This window comes from Trachypithecus francoisi, unplaced genomic scaffold (genome assembly GCF_009764315.1).
Source record: "Trachypithecus francoisi isolate TF-2019V2 unplaced genomic scaffold, Tfra_2.0 Lachesis_group5, whole genome shotgun sequence".
NCBI classification, from domain to species: domain Eukaryota; kingdom Metazoa; phylum Chordata; class Mammalia; order Primates; family Cercopithecidae; genus Trachypithecus; species Trachypithecus francoisi.
The window spans coordinates 97,876,440-97,895,735 of NW_022681470.1; the positions used below are offsets into that span (position 1 = coordinate 97,876,440).

At 48.2% G+C, this 19,296-nt stretch overlaps 2 protein-coding genes across 8 annotated transcripts in view; one reads left to right on the forward strand and one right to left on the reverse strand.

The window, feature by feature from the left end:
• Positions 1 to 7,645, reverse strand: part of PRUNE1 (prune exopolyphosphatase 1) — a 33,825-nt gene extending 26,180 nt beyond the window's left edge. For 2 of the 4 annotated variants that reach the window (XM_033195201.1, XM_033195200.1), the window contains exon 1: positions 6,777 to 7,046. Coding sequence is in view for 2 of the 4 variants with exons in the window: in XM_033195198.1 (XP_033051089.1) it covers positions 6,777 to 6,815 (39 nt within the window). In the remaining 2 variants the exon portion in view is untranslated. Of the gene's footprint in view, positions 1 to 6,776 lie in introns of all 4 variants that reach the window. The other 2 variants (XM_033195198.1, XM_033195199.1) reach the window with 2 other exon arrangements.
• A 555-nt stretch (positions 7,646 to 8,200) lies between these two features.
• MINDY1 (MINDY lysine 48 deubiquitinase 1) lies at positions 8,201 to 18,622 on the forward strand. Of its 4 annotated transcripts, none has more exons than XR_004433488.1 (10): positions 8,201 to 9,144; positions 12,693 to 13,225; positions 13,592 to 13,649; positions 14,036 to 14,100; positions 14,721 to 14,879; positions 15,392 to 15,497; positions 15,843 to 15,985; positions 17,084 to 17,234; positions 17,578 to 17,733; positions 17,990 to 18,534. XR_004433488.1 is itself a non-coding variant. In XM_033195222.1 (10 exons), exons 2-10 carry the CDS (start codon positions 12,782 to 12,784, stop codon positions 18,068 to 18,070), a joined length of 1,404 nt encoding a protein of 467 aa, XP_033051113.1. In that variant the 5' UTR covers positions 8,206 to 9,144; positions 12,693 to 12,781; the 3' UTR covers positions 18,071 to 18,622. The 4 variants fall into 4 exon arrangements, 3 of the variants coding, with proteins under 3 accessions (XP_033051113.1, XP_033051114.1, XP_033051115.1); XM_033195222.1 differs by having other exon boundaries at positions 8,206 to 9,144; positions 17,084 to 17,275; positions 17,990 to 18,622; XM_033195223.1 differs by having other exon boundaries at positions 8,554 to 9,144; positions 15,395 to 15,497; positions 17,084 to 17,275; positions 17,990 to 18,622.
• The last annotated feature ends 674 nt before the right edge of the window (positions 18,623 to 19,296 follow it).

Genomic DNA, 19,296 nt, shown 5'->3' on the forward strand with positions numbered 1-19,296 from the left:
CCTCGTGATCCACCCTCCTCAGACTCCCAAAGTGTTGGGATTACAGGTGTGAGCAACCGCGCCCGGCCCTTGTTTTTGTTTTTTGTTTTTTTTTTTCTTTGAGATGGAGTCTCACTCTGTCACCCAGGCTAGAGTGCAGTGGCGCAATCTGGGCTCACTGCAACCTCTGCCTCCTGGGTTCAAGTGATTCTCCCCCTTCAGCCTCCTGAGTAGCTGTAGTAGACTACAGGCGTGTGCCATCACATCCAGCTAATTTTTGTATTTTTTAGTAGAGACAGGGTTTCACCATGTTGGCCAGGCTGGTCTTGAACTCAGGTGATCCGCCCGCCTCAGCTTCCCCAAGTGTTGGGATTACAAGCGTGAGCCACTGTGCCCAGCCAAATTTTTGCATTTTTTATAGAGATGGGGTTTTACCATGTTGCCCATGCTGGTCTCGAACTCCTGGGCTCAAGCGACACAGCCACCTTGACCTCCCAAAATGATTGGATTACAGGCATGAGCCACCACGCCCAGCCGGATAATTCTTTTTTTTGTGGAGGCTGTCCTGTGCATTATAGGATATTTGGCAGGATCCCTAGCCTCTACCCACATGGATGCCAGTAGCACCCTAAGTCATGACAAACAAAATGTCTCCAGACTTGCTGAATGTTCCCTGGGGGGCAAAACTTCCCCCAGTTGAGAACTACTGGGTTATAAGAAGGTGAAAATCCATATACTCTGACTTTGTCAATCAGGGAAGATTTGCTAGACACAAGAGTTTAGCAAAGTGGGAAGGTTTAGAGGAGTAACACATAGCAAAGAACAGTTATCAACTAATGTAACTTTAGGAAAAAAAGGGAATCTAGGGAAACCTAGAATCATCTTCCCTATACAGGCTATCACTCCTTCTCTTCCCCCACTGGAAAGCCACAGCTCAGAAAGGGCAAATTGAGAAGACTTCTGGTGGTATCAATTGCCCCATCCAGTTACAAGATAGGTTTTTGTTTTTAAACCACCCTCTTCCCCATCTCCTACTCCCATCCCTGGAGAGAAATACAGAAGACAGAGGTTATCTGTCCAGGTTTTGCCCAAAGGGCCCCTAAGGAAGTTTCCCCTGAGGTCCTCCCCATGCCTGTTTCTCTAAGTCTACTTCAAGAGTGTGGAAGCAAAGGCCCATTCATACCGAACAGCACTGGGGTAGGGGGTTTACTTTTTTTCCAAAACAATAAGAGAATTCTACCCAATACCCCAGGTCCCATAGTAACTTCTCTGACTTGTAATTCCTCCTCCTGATACCAGAGACCTCTGTTTCCTGGAGACCAAGAACTGCCCAGATGGCTATGGACCAAAGTGACAGGAAAGTACTTGAGATAAGAGTCTGCAGAAATAACTTGCTCACTGAAGCAGTTAGGGGGAGTGAGTGTTCTCTAGAGAGGAAATTATATAAACATGAGGCATATGGCCGTGACTCTGGAGGAAAAACGTAAGAGCAGCGGAGAAAAGGCAGAGCAAGCAGGACAGATCTACTGCTGGGTCCAAAAAGACACTGGAGAACCTTTCCACACTCATTTACATCAGTGTTGCTTCCCTGCAAGCAGCGGCTGAATCAGGCTTATTTAGATCCTCACCATGAAAAGAACGCTAAGCAGAAAAGCACAAAGTAGGGACCAAATACAATGGCATGGCTCTGGTCAGGAGAAACCATCTCCAGAGGAAGGTGAACAATGAACCCCTTGCACTCAGCCAAACCCAGACAGCAACCAGAAGGAATGAATACAAAAGGAATACTTTGGGACTTGCAGCAAATCTTGGAACTGGGGTGACCAAGGGAGGCAGCAGCATTCCTCTCCCGTCAACACCCACTGTCACCCCAGCCTGACTGGACTATTCACCACCCGCAAACCATGATGTGCACATTCCCAGCTCTGCCCTTTGCACTATTTGTTCTCTGTTTGAATGCAGAACTACTAATGGAAAAGATCACAGACTTTGGGGTTGAATCCCAGCTCTGCTTCTTACTTGTTGCAGGACTTTGGACCCTCAAAGCCTCATTTCTCTCATATAAAAATGAGAATAGGCCAGGCGCCGGTGGCTCACACCTATAATCCCAGCACTTGGGGAGGTCGAGGTGGGCAGATCACCTCAGGTCAGGAGTTCGAGACCAGCCTGGCAAACATGGTGAAACTAAAACACACAAAAATTAGCCGGGCGTGGTGGCAGGTGCCTGTAATCTCAGCTACTCCAGAGGCTGACGCAGGGAGAATTGCTTGAACCCGGGAAGTGGAGGCTGCAGTGAGCTGAGATCGCACCATTGCACTCTAGCCTGGGTGACAGTGTGAGACTCCATCTCAAAAAAATAAAAAAAAAAATGAGAAGAATATCATAACCAATTTCATGACGTTGTTAGGAGGATTAAATGAGATAGTACCATAAGTGCCTATGCTGTAAACAGTAAAATGTGATCCTTCCCATCTTCTTTATTTCTCCCCATTGTTCAAGCCTACCTAATGTCTTTCTCTGTGAAGCCTTCCTGAACACCCAGTCCAGAGCAATCCTCTTCCTCTAAACCTCCAGCTTCTAGCACTTGTGGCTCTGAGACAGACCTTAACTTCTATCTTAAGGAGCTCCCTATCTTTTCATGGTCATGTATCCCTGATCCTTAACATGGTTTATGTGATGGGTGACTATATACTTTATTGTTCAAACTGGTACACTTATGAGAATGAAAAGGGGTGCTGTTAATGATTACACAGGGGAAAACCAAGACTGCCCTGGGCAAACCGGGTGTGGGGCTGCCCAACTTATAAGACATCATTCTCTTCTTTATTTAGGAAAAAACATGTGTAACCCTTAATTCCAAGCCCATCCTCCACCAGCTGAAAGCACAAGCCAAACAGCCTGTTTTCTGACCATCAGAGAAAGAGTTCAGGGAAAATACAGCTATACTTAGCAGCATGAGGAAATCTAAGCTGCCAATAGAAGAAATACCATCTGAGGGCCACAAGTAAATAAATACAAACTTTCTTTTCTTTTCTTTTCTTTTTTTTAAAGACCTACTAGTTGGCCAGGCGCAGTGGCTCACGCCTGTAATCCCAGCACTTTGGGAGGATGAGGCAGGCAGACCATGAGGTCAAGAGATTGAGACTGTCCTGGCCAACACGGTGAAACCCTGTTTCTACTAAAAATACAAAAATTAGCTGGGCATGGTGGCACATGCCTGTAGTCCCAGCTACTCGGGAGGTTGAGGCAGGAAAATCACTTGAACCTGGGAGGCGGAGGTTGCAGAGAGCTTCATGCAACTGCACTCCAGCCTGGCGACAGAGTGAGACTTCGTCTCAAAAAAAAAAAAATTAAATGAAAATAAATAAATGAATAAACACCCACTAGTTGAAAAGACTCTCTTATCCTGAAATGTTCTTTGTGGCCTCAAGAGGAGGGGGCAGGGAGGGGGTTCTAGGCCTGGCAAAGTAAACCACTTCCCTTCTAAAGCTGAATATGGTATGATAACTACTCTTCAGAATAGTTAATGGGGGAGAAAAATAAACGAGATAGAAAGCCAGAGAGAGAGAAACCCTCTCAGCAGAGAAAATAGGAACAATACTGATGCCAGAACTACAAATTTCTAAGGAGAGCCAGCTCCTGATTCCTGCTTCATGCCTGAGAACTGCACACAATACATTGTCCAAAGGCTCCAGGATGAACACCTAAAATGCAATGCAGCCCCAGCCTGAAGAAAAGATTTCTCCCCCCTAGAAGTGAAAGATGAGTCACCATAAATAGGACATTTGGTTAAATAAGATTTTTTTTTTAATGGAACATCCTATTGTCTCTGTGGCAGAGGCTGTAGAAAATTTCTCTGGTATCAAATACTAAAAATACAGTAGCAACGGGAGACTTGGCTGGATTACCAGCTGTCTTTATCCTGTGCAAAGAGGAGCATTCATGATTTTCTGAAAGTTATAATTAAACTGTAGTTTAACAGGAACATTCAAACTTAAGAATGTATCTGTCTAAATCATCTCTCTCTCTTTACACAAGAAACTTAACAGGGTATCCTCTGGAGAACTGGATGGAGAGGAGAGAAGAAAAACGATCTTTATCTTTTTCATTTCATATCCCTTTGGTATTTAAATTTGTTCATGAAGTACACATTTACTACTTCTATAATTTAAAGCAATCTAGGCTGGATGTGGTGGCTCATGCCTGTAATCCCAGCACTTTGGGAGACCAAGGCAGGCAGATCACTTGAGGTCAGGAGTTCGAGACCAGCCTGGCCAACATGGTGAAACCCTGTCTCTACTAAAAATACAAAAATTAGCCAGGCATGGTAGCGCAAGCTTGTAATCCCAGCTACTCAGGAGGCTGAGGCAGAAGAATCGCTTGAATTCAGGAAGTGGAGGTTGCAGTCAACCGAGATTGCACCATTGTACTCCAGCCTGGGCGACAGAGTGAGAGTTCACCTCAAAAAAAAAAAATTAAAGCAATCTAAATGGTTGGCATCTACCAGTATGTCTTGCCATCAGTTCACCTGTTAACCTTCTTAGAGTCTAATTTTCTCATTTCTCCAGGCCCTGGAGAGGCTATGTGATGATGAAAGCTCTAAGACACAATCTCAACTTTCACAAGTTCACAAGTTTGAAAGGAAGAGCTAGATCTTGCTCCTTGGGAGATGAATGCAGGGAGAGAAAGGTCAGGATTCCAGCAATATTGGAAAAATCAAGTATTTTTCTTTTTCTTTTTCTTTTTTTTTTTGAGGCAGAGTCTTGCTCTGTCGCCCAGGCTGGAGTGCAGTGGCCGGATCTCAGCTCACTGCAAGCTCCGCCTCCCGGGTTTACGCCATTCTCCTGCCTCAGCCTCCCCAGTAGCTGGGACTACAGGCACCCGCCATCTCGCCCGGCTAGTTTTTGTATTTTTAGTAGAGATGGGGTTTCACCGTGTTAGCCAGGATGGTCTCAATCTCCTGACCTCGTGATCCGCCCGTCTCGGCCTCCCAAAGTGCTGGGATTACAGGCTTTGAGCCACCGCGCCCGGCCTAAAATCAAGTATTTTTCCAGCTTCATATTGCTGTAGAGAATATACTATTAGGGCTGGGTACAGTGGCTCACACCTGTAATTCCAGCACTTTGGGAAGCCAAGCCAGAGGGATTGTTTGAGTCCAGGAGTTCAAGACCAGATTGGGCAGCGTGGCAAGACCCTGTCTCTACAAAAATACAAAAAATTAGCCCTGCAGGGTGGCACTGCCTATAGTCGCAGCTTTTTCAGGAGGCTGAGGTGGGAGGATCACTTGAGCCGGGGAGGTGATCACACCACTGCACTCCAGCCAGGGCAACAGAGTGAGACCCTGGCTCAAAATAAATAAACAAATACAAAATAAAAATAGAGAATATACTGCTAACCTGGGGGTGGGGGAGGCTCTGGAGGATATACACTGGAGAATAGATGCATGCAAAGAAATACTATTTGGTGAGGTTTCAGATCCAAGGGCACTTTACCACATGGTGGAAGAGACAAGTCATTTGGGTTACTGGGGGGGGGAATCCAACTGTTTAGCACTTAGAACAGTGCCCCCAAAACTCTACATTAGTCCTCCAATAAGCACCCTGTGGTGGAATCAGACGTAACAAAAAGGCATTGGTTCCAAATGGCCTTATGCATTGAAATAACTCCCCAAATTTCTTTTTCACAAGGAAAATGTCTATGTAATTGGTGTTAAAATGGACCTTCTCCCCAATTCAATATGAAGACAATTCATTTATTCCAGCAGCTGAGTTTGCAGCAGGAATTAAGTGACTTTCAGGATTTGTTAAAGAACAGAATCTGTCCCCCAGGGGAATTTGTAGAGTTTCAGATATCTAAAAAGGCAAGCTCAGCAAGCCATCTGTCTAAGTTTCTTCAGGGCAGTATAACTCAAAGTAGAGGGGCCGGGTGACCTCCTGGAGTCTGTCTCTGGTTAGCTTTTTGCTGCTCACTGGGGATAACAGCCTAATGCCTCTTGAGGGCTCAGCATGGCTGGGTGAGTCCAACTGGCTCAGAGAGCACCAAAAATAAGCCACAAAGCATTCAGTAGTCATATTTATGGTTTTGATTCTAAACACACTTTGTGCTTATCCCTTCCAAGTGGAGAATTTTTATGTAATGTGTGTGCGTTAAGGCCAAAGGAGAAACCTGGAGGCAAAGGAATGCTGGTTGTGGGTCAACAAATATGCCTGATGGATTATGTATGTTTGGTTTAAAAACACTGACTGAAAGTAAAATATCGTTAGTACTTCTAACTTAGAAATGAGTTCAGCCCGCCAGACAGAAACCGCCATTCAGAGGAAATAAAGCCGTGAGCACCCGTTCCCTCCACACCCCCGAGGTTCACCTGGAGGCCCGTGGGCCAAGCGCGGCCTTGGGAGCGGAGAACTCAAAGAGGGGCGGGGAGAAAAGAATAAACACACCTCGAGGGGCTCGGCTGGCGGCGGCACAGTCCTGGTCCTTTTGACGGAACTGACCAAGATGACAGCAAGCAGAGGCTCAAATGCAGAATTCAGACCCAAGACTTCTCCCAGCTCTCGGGCGGACCCCAAAGGCGGGGAGCCAAAAACCGAGAGACTAAGCAAGCAGCATTCTCACGCTCCTAAGCTGGCTTCTCGCTCCTCGCTCCTCATACCCCAAACCTGATCAGGCCCCAACCCCCCTCCCCACAACTCAGTGTTCCCTCCACACGGACCGTCGAGGCTTCCTCAGATCCCACGTCTTCGTCCTTCCTGGACCCCGTGCTCCATTCCTTACAGTCACAGACAGGGATCGGTTACCTGTAGAGCAGCTCGACAATCCTGCAGGTAGTCCTCCATGATGAAGCCCAAAGTACGCCGTCGCCCCTGGTCGAGGAGAGGTGCCCGTGGTCGAGGAGAGGTTTCCCTGGCGAATACACCCCGCCCGGGACTCAGGGGCTAGAGGCCAGAGTCAGGAGGCGGGACTCGAACCCGCCACAAGGCGAATCGGCCTCCGACCCCGGGAGGAAGTGCGTAACCGGGTGCTCCCGAGCTCGGCGTCGCCCCTCCCCCAGCGGCGGAGGCGGGGCTCTACGCCCAGAGGCTCCTGGGACGACTTTTCGGAGAGGCCAAGGGGGTGTGGCGTGGGGCGACGTGGGAAACGTAGTCCTGCGGCTCCGCAATGTCCCTAGCTACCGAGGGAAGGAGCGTTTTCTGAGGGATACGTCGTTTGGTAAACAAATGTGTATGTGTCACAGTAACCCATTATTGTGGCATCTGAACTTTCCCTCTCAGATCAGGCTAAGTATAACATCTTTCCATATATCACACCGAGCATCTGGTTGACATTTTAAATGACACTTGGCAAAACAGATCATCTTCTTTCCCGAAATTCTGCCCTTTACCAAACTGATTCAATTGCCACCAGTTTTGTGGTTGTTCATGTTAGGAGAACATTAGAATAATCTTTGACCCCTCTTGTTTACCTAACACAGTCTCCTGCCAACTCCTGCTGCTTCTCCCTTTGCAACTCTGTAGCCTGGTTTTTTTCTACAGCCTTGGCAAATATCTTCTCCTTCCTTTCTTGGACAATTGTAACCTTGACTTTTTGCTCTCTGCCACCCTAATTGTTCCAACTGCTCTTTCAGGCTTTAGAGTTGCTTGAAGTTTCATCCTGTGGCGGCCCTGTACATAGAGTTTAGGGAACCCTTCAGAATGTAGAGTTAGGTTCCAGCCTCCCTTAACTGCCACTTTCCAGCTGCAGGGTAGTGCAAGTACTGTAAATAAATGGACACTCATCATCAAAAATTCCCTCATTTATTTATCTATCGCTTTATTTCCTACCATCAGCCTCACACCAGCTTTTCCTGCTTCCCCAGCTGTAAATCGAGAGGAGGTGACTGATAAGAGGCCTGTGGTGGAACCAAGATCCAGAGTACAGGGGTGTTGGATCTCCTGCCTGCTCTGCCAGTTCTTTTTTCTTCTTCCTCTTCTTCTTCAGATGGAGTCTTGCTCTGTCATCAGGCTGGAGTGCAGTGGCAGGATCTTGGCTCACTGCAACCTCTGCCTCCCGGATTCAAGTGATTCTCTTGCCTCAGCCTCCCGAGTAGCTGGGGCTACAGGCACGTGCCACCACGCCCTGCTAATTTTTGTATTTTTAGTAGAGATGCGGTTTCACTGTGTTGGCCAGGTTGGTGTTGATCTCTTGACCTCGTGATCCGCCCGCCTGGGCTTCCCAAAGTGCTGGGATTACAGGCGTCAGCCATCGCGCCCAGAGCCTGGGGCTTCTTCCACACCCTCTGCACTCTAGCAGGTGCACAACCCAACCAGTTTCATTTCTAGACTTAAACATGCATGATACAGTAAGGACTTGGAAAGAACCTCTGTGGAGGGCTCCAGAGGGAAAAGAGCTGGGTTTGTTTGTTTTTAACATTAACTGAGTAATATATGCAAATATCGTGCTCTTTAGTCCTGCTTCTGTGGATCGAAAGCAAAGGACTGCTATACCCAGAGAGAGAGCCCAGATCCAACAAGCTGCTTCTGTCCAGCCCTGCTCCTCCCCACTCAGCAAGGGCACTTGCTCTTCCCTATTCTCACCAGAGAGGCACAAGCGCTCAGTCCCTTCCAGAGGCAGGCGGAGGGAAGAGAAAGGGTCTGTTGTTTTTCTCTCCTGTTTCTTGCTCCCTCTCTGCTGATCACAAAGCTGCTGACCGGGTCAGAAAGCCCTGATGGAAATCCACCAGCGCTGGGCAGGCCCCTCCTCCTCCAGGGAGCTTGTCCTTGCCTAATTTTTCTTCGTCCCGATGAGAACAAAAAGAGAGAAAGAGAAGAAAAGAAAAACCACAAACTTCCTTTGAAAACCAGCTTGTAGTCAGGGCCTGGAGCGCATGCCCTAGACTCAGCGACTCAGGAATCCTGAAGACTCTCTGAGTGACCTGGAGCACCTGGGCTCTGCCCCTGCCTGCCTTCACCCACTCCAGTGCCCCCAGTACTGGGCGTGAGTCCGGAAGTGGCCACAACCGAGCCTGTACCGTCGCTCGCAAAGCTGTGTAAACCTGTATAAGCTCAGGCGTTGACAGCTGGAAGGCAGCTGGCACTGGCAGACCCCCTCATTGCACCTATCTTCCCCATCGCATTGCCACAGCTGAACCCTCCTTTTCAATCTTGGAACAGCACCCACTTCTTTAAGGTAAAAACTTTATTTTAATCATCTTCTTCACTTCTTCTCCCACCCCTCTCCGTTTCCTCTCCAGCTCTGGGGAGCTGACACCTGCTGTCATTCCACCTTTGGTCTACAAGTCTGGATTGCTTAGAGGAGCTAAGTCAGGAGAGATATGTAAAGGGGATGCTGCTTGGTCCTCTTCCTTTTAATGAAAGCACGAAACCTTTCCCCTCTCCTTATGAGCAAGTAGACAGGCACTGTGGCCATGGTTGACATATTCTGAGATAAAAATCTAAACTATTGATTGCATGAAGACGTAGGTCAGACTGAGAAAGAGATTGGTGTGGGACAGTAAGGGAATTGTTCCTACGGAGAGGAAGAGTGTCTTCTTGAAGTTACATACCTGTTTTACATGCTTCTTCCAACTTTTGGCTCTGTACTGCCATTGATTAGGGAGGAGCCAGGGTTATTTTAATTCCCTCACCCACCACCGTAATTCCAGCAGGAGAGAAAGTGTAGGACTTGAGGAGCTGACAAAGAGGAGGAGGAGAATGAAACTTTGATTTGTCTGACTATCCTCTCTCTCATTCTTTCCTACTCTGAAATACTCCATGCCCTCCCCAGCAGGATTAGACCTTGTAGAGTAGAAACCCTCCATTACATTTCCTGCCCCTGCCTCTTAATACTTAGCCCATTTAGCTCTGCCCAGTTCCTCTGAGACCCCACTCCCTCGGATGTCCACTCCTGGGTTCCTTTGGCTCACCTCTCCAGCCAGCTAGCTGCCCAGCCCCACTTCATCATTGATCATTTCTGGCACTGGACAGAAAATATAAAAACTAAGGCCTGCTTTTCTTTTTTTTTTTTTTCTGAGACAGAGTCTCACTCTTGTCACCCAGGCTGGAGTCCAGTGGCACAATCTTGGCTTACTGTCACCTCCACCTCTGGAGTTCAAGCAATTCTCCTGCCTCAGCCTCCTGAGTAGCTGGGATTACAGGCACCCGCCACCGCCCCGGCTATTTTTGTATTTTTAGTAGAGATGAGGTTTCATCATATTAGCCAGGCTGGTCTTGAACTCCTGACCTCAGGTGATCCACCTGCCTTGGCCTCCCAAAGTGCTGGGATACAGGTATGAGCCACTGTGCGTGGCCGAGGCCTGCTTTTCTTCAAGCTTTTTTACTTTTCCAGGCTCTGGCATCTGCTTTGAGGTTCACCCTAAGTGTCATTTAAGGGGAGAAGAAAAGGAGAGAGAGAAAGAGAGAGAAAAAAAAGTGTAAGGCCTGCAGGCAGTTTTTGCTACTCTGATTCTAAATTAACAACATGTAAATGATATGCAGCTAGCATAAACATATGTGAATCGAGAGGATAATCAATTTGAGTGACTGGGCTTATTCTATTTCAGTAACTTTAATGTTCCTCAATCTCATCTCCCAGGCCTTCCCCTAGCCCCAAATTCATGTAGGTTTACAAGAAGGAAGCAGTCTCAGGTTGGGAGGAGGATGGGGAAAAGACAAGATTTCTAACTAGTTTAATTTATTTTATTTTGTTTTATTTTATTTTTGAGATGGAGTTTCCCTCTGTTGTCCAGGCTGTAGTGCAGTGTCACAATCTCAGCTCACTGCAACCTCCGCCTCCTGGGTTCAAGCAATTCTCCCACCTCAGCCTCCTGAGCAGCTGGGACACAGGCACGCGCCAACATACCTGGCTAATTTTTCTATTTTCAATGCAGAGAGGGTTTCGCCATGTTGGCCAGGATGGTCTCAATCTCCTGACCTCAAGTAATCTGCCCGCCTCAGCCTCCCAAAATGCTGGGATTACAGGCGTGAGCCACTGCGCCTGGTCCCTAACTAGTTTAATTTCTCCCTGTTTCTCTCCCTGATAAAGAGTGGGAGGGGAGCAAGGAGATTAAAGGGAGATATTTTCCAAAGGGCAGGATTTGTGGTTTTTTATTATTTATACCCACAGCATTAGTTAAATGTCTATCTGTACTTGCCTCAATGTGCCTCTAGTGCTGATAGAGAGCAGGTTAAACAGGTCCAGTGTTCACATCTAAAATGACCTGGATAGGACTGGGTGCAGTGGCTCATGCCTGTAATCCCAGCACTTTGGGAGCCCGAGGTGGGAGGATCACCTGAGGTCAGAAGTTTGAGACCAGCCTGACGAATATGGAGAAAACCCGTCTGTACTAAAAAATACAAAATTAGCCGGACATGGTGGTGCATGCCTGTAATCCCAGCTACTCGGGAGGCTGAGGCAGGAGAATCACTTGAACCCAGGAGGCAGAGGTTGCGGTGAGCTGAGATTGCGCCACTGCACTCCAGCCTGGGCAACGAGAGCAAAACTCTGTCTCAAAAAAATAAAGATAAATAAATAAAACCACTTGGATGGGAATAGACATAAAACTTCAGGTAGGTGAATGTAGAGGGAGTATTGTTAAGTAAATTAATAATCAGCATTTTCGTATTTCATAGAAATAGCGGGCAAGAGAGTATCTCTGGGTTTAGGCAGTTTCTGGAAGAAAAAAAAATGAACTGAGGAAAAGTTGCTGTCTCAACTCTAGCTGTCAAGAGATGCTTACTGGTCCAGGCACCGTGGCTCATGCCTATAATCCCAGTCCTTTGGCAGGCTGAGGAGGGCGGATTACTTGGGCCCCCAGGAGTTGAGACCAGCCTGGGCAACAAAGCAAGACCCTGTCTCAATTTAATTAAAATGAATTTGAATATCTTTATTAATTTTTTTTAAAAGAGAAGCTTACTGGAAGAACTTGTGGGGAGTGCTTTTTGTGCCCCTAATCTGAAGTCACTTATCAAAACCAGTCTCTGATTTGTCCCCCCTACCTACATTTCCCCTCCCAGCTTACAGGAAACCCCTCCCAAGGCCTTTATACTGTGGTCTGGTATTGCTTATGGTTCGGAAGAGCCCTTTGAGGAGGAAGACTTCCCCTTCTCACCAGCATTTCGCCTTTAGGGGCATGACACTGACTGTGCTTCCTCCATTCTTCACCCCAAGCACTATGTGACTGTTAATCTTTTTATCCTTGGGTGAGGCAGAGAGAAGGTATCCCTAAAAATACAAGCAGCCTGTGTATGCTTAGTATGTTGTGTGAAGGGGCAAGGTATGGGGTAGGGCAGAGGAATTATCCCTGTGAGGGAATATGGCTATGAGGGGTTACTGATGTGGTGCCTATTAGAGTAAGCTAAAGATCATCATATTAATAACCATTAGCGTAGATTTAACATTTCTTTCTCCACCTCTTTTCCTTCTTTCTCCTTTGTGCTCTCCCTTTCTCTCTGTCTTTTCTTCCTTCCCTGTTACGATCTGTTTCAGGGAAGCTGACTCCACCCATGTCTTCAATCCCACCAGTCTTCCCTCCGCCCCGTGCCCTCTTGGTCTCATCTGGTCACAGCAAGTTAGAGGTGGAAAGAGCTCAGCACAGGACCCTTCTGTTTACACATATACTGCCCATAGCCAGGAGTGACTGCATAAACACTAACCAGCCTTCTACACTACATTCCTTTTCCAAGACTTATCTGGGTTAGTTTGCTTTCCAGCCCACTGATTTTCTTCTTATTGAACAGGTCCCTCTTTTGCATCCCAAGCCTGGCTTAGGCAAGTCCCTGAGGTCAGTAAACACCTTCAGTGCCCCTCAGCTGAGTCCCTTTTGACTATGGAACACCATCAGCCTGAGGATCCGACCCCTGGTAAGGCCGGGACTGCAGAAGCAGTCATCCCTGAAAACCATGAGCTTCTGGCAGGCCCACATGAGCACCCTCAGAACACAGATGCAAGAGATGCTGATGGGGAGGCTGGAGAACGGGGCCAAGCTTTGCTGCCTGGCCAGTGTGGGGACAACCTTGAGTCCCCTCTGCCTGAAGCTAGCTCAACTCCACTGGGGCCAACCCTTGGGACACTGCCTGAAGTAGAAACAATGAGGGCATGCTCCATGCCCCAGGAGCTTCCTCAGTCCCCCAGGACCCGACAGCCTGAGCCAGATTTCTACTGTGTCAAGTGGATCCCTTGGAAAGGAGAACGGACACCTATCATCACCCAGAGCAGTAACGGCCCTTGCCCTCTCCTTGCCATCATGAATATCCTCTTTCTTCAGTGGAAGGTAAGAGAACACGCAGTTAGGGGTGCAAAAAATATCAGGGAGTACTTCCTTGATCATCCTGATATTCTCAAACCAGTCAAAACTTTTCAGATTATTCTCCATATTTCTCCAACTTGAGCAAATGAGATAAGATGTTCCTAAAAACAAAGAAAAAAAAAAAGAGGAAGATCTGTTCTACCCCTGTATCTCCTACTCCCTAGCAAATGCACATGCCTTGCAAGATTTCACATTCATTCCCTTGTGCCAGTTGCAAGCCTTTTTTCCTACCCCACCCTACTACTGGAGCTCCCCCTTGCCTTTCCATGGGTTCTTCCTTTAGTGCTCTTTGGGGGAAAGCACACACGTGATCACCCCTTCTGCCTCCAGGTGAAACTCCCCCTTCAGAAGGAAGTGATCACATCGGATGAGCTCATGGCCCATCTTGGTGAGTGACTGGGCCTTGAAGAGGAATTACCCAAAGGGTTCCAGAGCTATCCACTCAGCCAGACTATTCAGGGATCTCCATTTGGGGGTTCTGATATGGCAGGGAGGGTAAGGGTCTATGGGGCTTCTCTGCAAGGCTGGATAATGAAAAGCAAAGGTGTCGGGAGTCCTGGGTTGTGACACCAATTCTGCCGTTAGCTTTTGTATCTGACCCTGGGTGGGCCCTTCACCTTTATGAGCCTGTCGCTTCCTCTGAGAAATGAAGAATCCGGATTAGACTCTAAGTCTTTTCCAGCTCTGAAAATCTGTGTTCTGTGACATTACCCGAGGAAACTTAGCTTTTGAGGCAATTGGTGGGGTAAGCTGATAAGAGGTCCTGTCTTGTAGGAAACTGCCTCCTGTCCATCAAGCCCCAGGAGAAGTCAGAGGGACTTCAGCTTAATTTTCAGCAGGTAAGGCAAAAGGTCTGCAGGCATAGGGGTTTGCAGGTTTGTAAGGGGACATCTTGAAATACTAAGAGAAGCTTTTGTTGTTCTTCAGAGGTTTCCTTGAACCATGATTTTATTCTGCAGGAGTCAAAGGAGAGTTTATCTTTGTCCTAGAAAATATGTTCATTGGCCGAGTGCTCACACCTGTAATCCCAGCACTTTGAGAGGCCAAAGCGTGAGGATCACTTGAGGCCAGGAGTTCGAGGCCATCCTGGGCAACATAATAATACCCCTGTCTCTAAAAAAAAAAAATTTTTTTTCAAGAATTAGCCAGGTATGGCGGTGCGTGCCTGTAGTCCCAGCTACTCAGGAGGCTGAGGTGGGAGGGTCACTTGAAACCAAGAGTTTGAGGCTGTAGTGAGCTAGGATCACACCACTGCACTCCAGCCTGGATGAAAGAATGAGACTTAAACTCTAAAAGAAAAACAATGTTCATAGAGAAGGGTTGAGGCAAGGGAGAAATGGAGTGGCTTGTAAGAGAATCGTGAAAGAAAAGCAACAAGGTTAATTTTTAATTTCTGGAGGTGGGAGTGGAGTGGTGGGAGAAAAGGCTAGAATGTCTGTCATCTTTTTTCTACCCCCAGAATGTGGATGATGCAATAACAGTGCTGCCTAAACTGGCCACAGGTCTGGATGTCAATGTGCGATTCACAGGCGTCTCTGATTTTGAGTATACACCTGAGTGCAGTGTCTTTGACCTACTAGGCATACCTCTGTACCATGGCTGGCTTGTTGATCCACAGGTGAGGGTGGGAGGGCCCACTGGGACCTTATCCAGCTTAAGCTGACATGAGAGAGGCAAATTCTTGTGGGGTAGAGGTTAGGGAGTTAGGGGTTAGATTGGCTTGGGAGGGAAATAGGGTTTGGAGACTGGACCCAGTATAGAATTCCTTGAATTTTAACCAATTTTGGGGATAACATGCAAATACAAGCAAACTACATGCAATACAAGCAAACTACATGCAAATAGGTCAGTTCTTTAGACATCAAAAATTCAGGAACCAGATGGGTTTGGTGGCACATGCCTGTATTCCCAGCTACTTGGGAGGAGTTTGGGGCCAGTCTGAGCAACATAGCAATCCTATGATGAATGGTTCCTGAAATTTTTTTTATTTTTTTTTTTGAGAGACGAAAAAAAAAAAGTGTTTAGGAACCATTCATCATAGGGTTGTAGACCTTGTGAGCTTTGTTCATTTCCTTCCTTAAAAAAAAAAAATCCCAATTTTTTTGGTATCCTACCATCCCACTACCCAAGCAGAGTCCTGAGGCTGTGCGTGCAGTTGGGAAACTGAGTTACAACCAGCTGGTGGAGAAGATCATCACCTGCAAACACTCCAGTGACACCAACCTCGTGACGGAAGGTGACATTCCTCCCCTTCTCATGAATAGTATGTGGAGGGAATGATGGCTACTTAGGCTTATTTTTTATTGTGTGTCATCTCCCACCACATCCCACTAGCTATAAGCTTCACAAGAAGGAGCTTGGGGAATTTCTGTTTAGTTCATTGGGGTATCCCCAGTGCCTGGCATGAGGTAGCTGCTCTATAAGTATTTGTTAAGTGAATGAATACAGCCAGGTTTCAAGAAAGGGACGTCAGAAGGTGGGACTGACCCCTGGGGCTTTTGACAGGAGCTCTCTGGATGGTCCTTCCTGTTGTGGACCTTAAATTCAAGCCAAGTTTCCCTCAACTTGTCCCCTCTGGCAGGCCTGATTGCAGAGCAGTTCCTGGAGACCACCGCAGCCCAGCTGACCTACCACGGACTGTGTGAGCTGACAGCAGCTGCTAAGGAGGGTGAACTTAGCGTCTTTTTCCGAAACAACCACTTTAGCACCATGACTAAGCACAAGGTAATGCGGGTTTGAGGGCGGCGGGCTGCGGTGCTGTCATTTCCTGGTGCCTTTTTCTCATGGGTCCAGCTGGGATCAGCTAGATTAAGCCATGGTAGCAAGTGACCCGTCAAATCCCTGTGGTTTACCACAACAAAGGTTCATTTCCCGCTCCTGGTGCTTGTCCACTGTGGACTGGCTATGGTTCTGTCCCATACCATTTTCACTCTGGGACCCAGCTGACAAAAGATCCTTTATCTGGCATATATGCGGGAACACAGAGAGAGGGGGGCACTGTGCATTCATGCTTAGAGCTTCTGTTTGGAAATGACACATGTCATTTCTGCTCACATCTTCTGGCCAGAGCAAGCCATAAGGGATAAGCATGCCGTCGATGGGACAGGAAAGTCCGATCCTCCCCTAGGAGGGGGCAGTGAAATTTTTGAACGATGCTGGTCTTCAAAAGTTAGAAACTGCCAAAGTTCTCTAGGATTTGAGCAGCAGAGGGAGGGGTCTCTGGTTCTCAAAGGATTTATCCTAAGAGCCATCAGGCAAGCCCAGAGAACAACGGGAAATGGGGGGAGCAGGGTCTTGTGTGGCATCTCAGCCCCGACGACTCCATGCCACGCTTGGCCAGAATGACCACTGTGCTCACATCCAACTGGACATACACTCAGACATCCCTTTCTTCCCCACAAGGCCACACATATTTATAAAAGGTCCACATGCTGAGGGGCTGGGTGCGGTGGCTCATGCCTGTAATCCCAGCACTTTGGGAGGCCGAGGAGGGCGGATCACGAGGTCAGGAGGTCGAGACCATCCTGCCTAACATGGTGAAACCCCATCTCTACTAAAAAAATACAAAAAATTAGCCAGGCATGGTGGTGGGTGCCTGTAGTCCCAGCTACTTGGGAGGCTGAGGCAGGAGAATGGCGTGAACCCGGGAGGCGGAGCTTGCAGCGAGCGGAGATCACACCACTACACTCCAGCCTGGGCGATAGAGCGAGACTCTGTCTCAAAAAAAAAAAAAAAGGTCCACATGCTCATACCGAGATTTCTGGCAGTGAACTGCCTCTGTATCACCTGTCCCCCCAGTGAGCTCTGTTCTTTTCTTTGTAGAGTCACTTATACCTACTGGTCACTGACCAGGGCTTTCTACATGAGGAGCAAGTCGTATGGGAGAGCCTGCACAATGTGGATGGAGACAGCTGCTTTTGTGACTCCGACTTTCACCTGAGTCATTCCCTGGGCAAGGGGCTTGGAGCAGAAGGTGGGAGTGGCTCCCCAGAAAAGCAGCTGCAGGTAGACCAGGTGTGTAGGGCACTTAGGAAAAGTGCAGAGAGCACATGTGCCTCAGAGAGCTTTTTGCCACATACATTTTAACCGCTAGAGGCCATGTGAACCCATGCCTCTTTCTCTGGGTTACCTCAGATCGTCTCCTCACTTGGTGTGTATTCTCTGGCACCACAGATAATGCATTTGGCTGTGTGTGCTGCTCTGTAGGGAGAAAGAGCTAGAGAATTTGAGGGATGCGGAAAAACTGATTTGGAAACCTCGCCTGAATAGCCACAGCTCTGGGCCTCAGCCCACTGTACAATTCTTGTTCTCCTCAGGACTACCTGATTGCTCTGTCCCTGCAGCAGCAGCAGCCACAAGGCGCGCTGGGGCTTACTGACTTGGAGCTGGCCCAGCAGCTTCAGCAAGAGGAGTATCAACAGCAGCAGGCAGTGCAGCCAGTGCGGATGTGGACACGGGCCCTGTCACCGCAGGTGGGCTGCTGCCCGGGCGCCCACACTCCCGGTTTGCACTTCATGCTTTGCTGGGTCCAGAACACCTATTATTCCTGCACTGGTCTCTTCAAGGTTTCTTCTCTCAGGGCCCTTCCCCAGCCTGTACCTCTCCCCTGGAGTCCCTTCCTATCTTCCTCTCCCTACTCCCTGTCCCAATCCTGACACCCCTCCTTCTAGAATCTCTTCTTGTGCGCTTCCAAGGAAGTTCAGTGACCGATTGTTAAATTCGATACAGGGGAGAGGAGCCACATCTGGACGCCCAGCTGGGGAGCGTCGGCAGAGGCCGAAGCACGAGTCAGACTGCATTCTGCTGTAGCTCTGCCCCAGTGCCAGGCTGGCCTGCCCCTTCTTCCAGAGGCTATGGCTAGTTGGCTTGCTCCCCCGCCTCCATCCCTGAGATGTGCTGGATAACTTATTTATAGACTGTTGGGGATCAGAGCAGGCTACAAATGCCAGGGTCAGACTTGGTAATGTCCTTGACTTCACGTGCTGCTGCCTTCTCTGCCTCCCACCCAGGACAACATTAGGATTGGTGGGTTTCTGGTTCTCAACTTCCAGCCCCTGAATAGTCACACGTATATACAGACTAAGGCTCTGGGGTGAGGTCCCTATCTGGAATGCATCTCTCCTGCTTCCCATCCCTGTTGCCTGGACGCTCCTGATCACCTAGGCAGGCCTGTCTCCAGTTGTTTCAGAGCTTAATTTGGGTTTCTATCTCTGTTATTTGTAATGCCTTCCTGGGGTTTGGAAATAAAACTTCTGGCCTGGCACAGTGGCTCACGCCTGTAATCTCAACAGTTTGAGAGACTGAGGCAGGCAGATCACCTGAGGTTAGGAGTTTGAGACCAGCCTGCCCAAAAAGGTGAAATCCCATCTCTACTAAAAATACAAAAAATTAGCTAGGCGTGGTGGTGGGTGCCTGTAATCCCAGCTACTTGGGAGGCTGAGGCAGGAGAATCACTTGAACCCGGGAGGCGAAAGTTGCGGTGAGCCAAGATTGTACCACTGCACTCCAGCCTGGGTGACGAGCAAAACTCTATCTAAAAAAAAAAAAGAAAGAAAAAGAAAAAAAAAACCTTCTTTCCTGAGATCTGTTGCTTGCCTTAGCCTGAAGCAATGGGGTTAAATATTTGACCCAATTGGAGAATGCAAAAAGCGGGAGGTGGGTCAGAGGCAGGAAGGTGGTTACCTGTCTTGTCTTTCCCCTCCCCTCCCCTCTCCTCCCCTCCCCTCCCCTCCCCTTCTTTTGAGATGGAGTCTCTGTTGGCCAGGCTGGAGTGCAGGGGTGCAATCTCAGCTCACTGCAACCTCCACTGCCCGGATTCAAGCAATTCTCCTGCCTCAGCCTCCTGAGCAGCTGGGACTACAGGTATGCCCCACTGCACCCAGCTAATTTTTGTATTTTTAGTAGAGACAGGGTTTTGCCGTGTTGGTCAGGCTGGTCTTGAATTCCTGACCTGAGGTGATCCGCCTGCCTTGGCCTCCCAAAGTGCTGGAATTATGTGCGTGAGCCACTGCGCCCAGCCACCTGTCATTTCTAAT

Excerpts from the sequence above, each read along its gene's own strand:
- MINDY1 (XM_033195224.1), top strand. The coding sequence starts at position 9,301 with ATGCTGCTTGGTCCTCTTCCTTTTAATGAAAGCACGAAACCTTTCCCC. Across the intron at positions 13,226-13,591 it reads TCCTCTTTCTTCAGTGGAAG|GTGAAACTCCCCCTTCAGAA; the intron begins GTAAGAGAACAC and ends TTCTGCCTCCAG. Across the intron at positions 13,650-14,035 it reads TGAGCTCATGGCCCATCTTG|GAAACTGCCTCCTGTCCATC; the intron begins GTGAGTGACTGG and ends CCTGTCTTGTAG.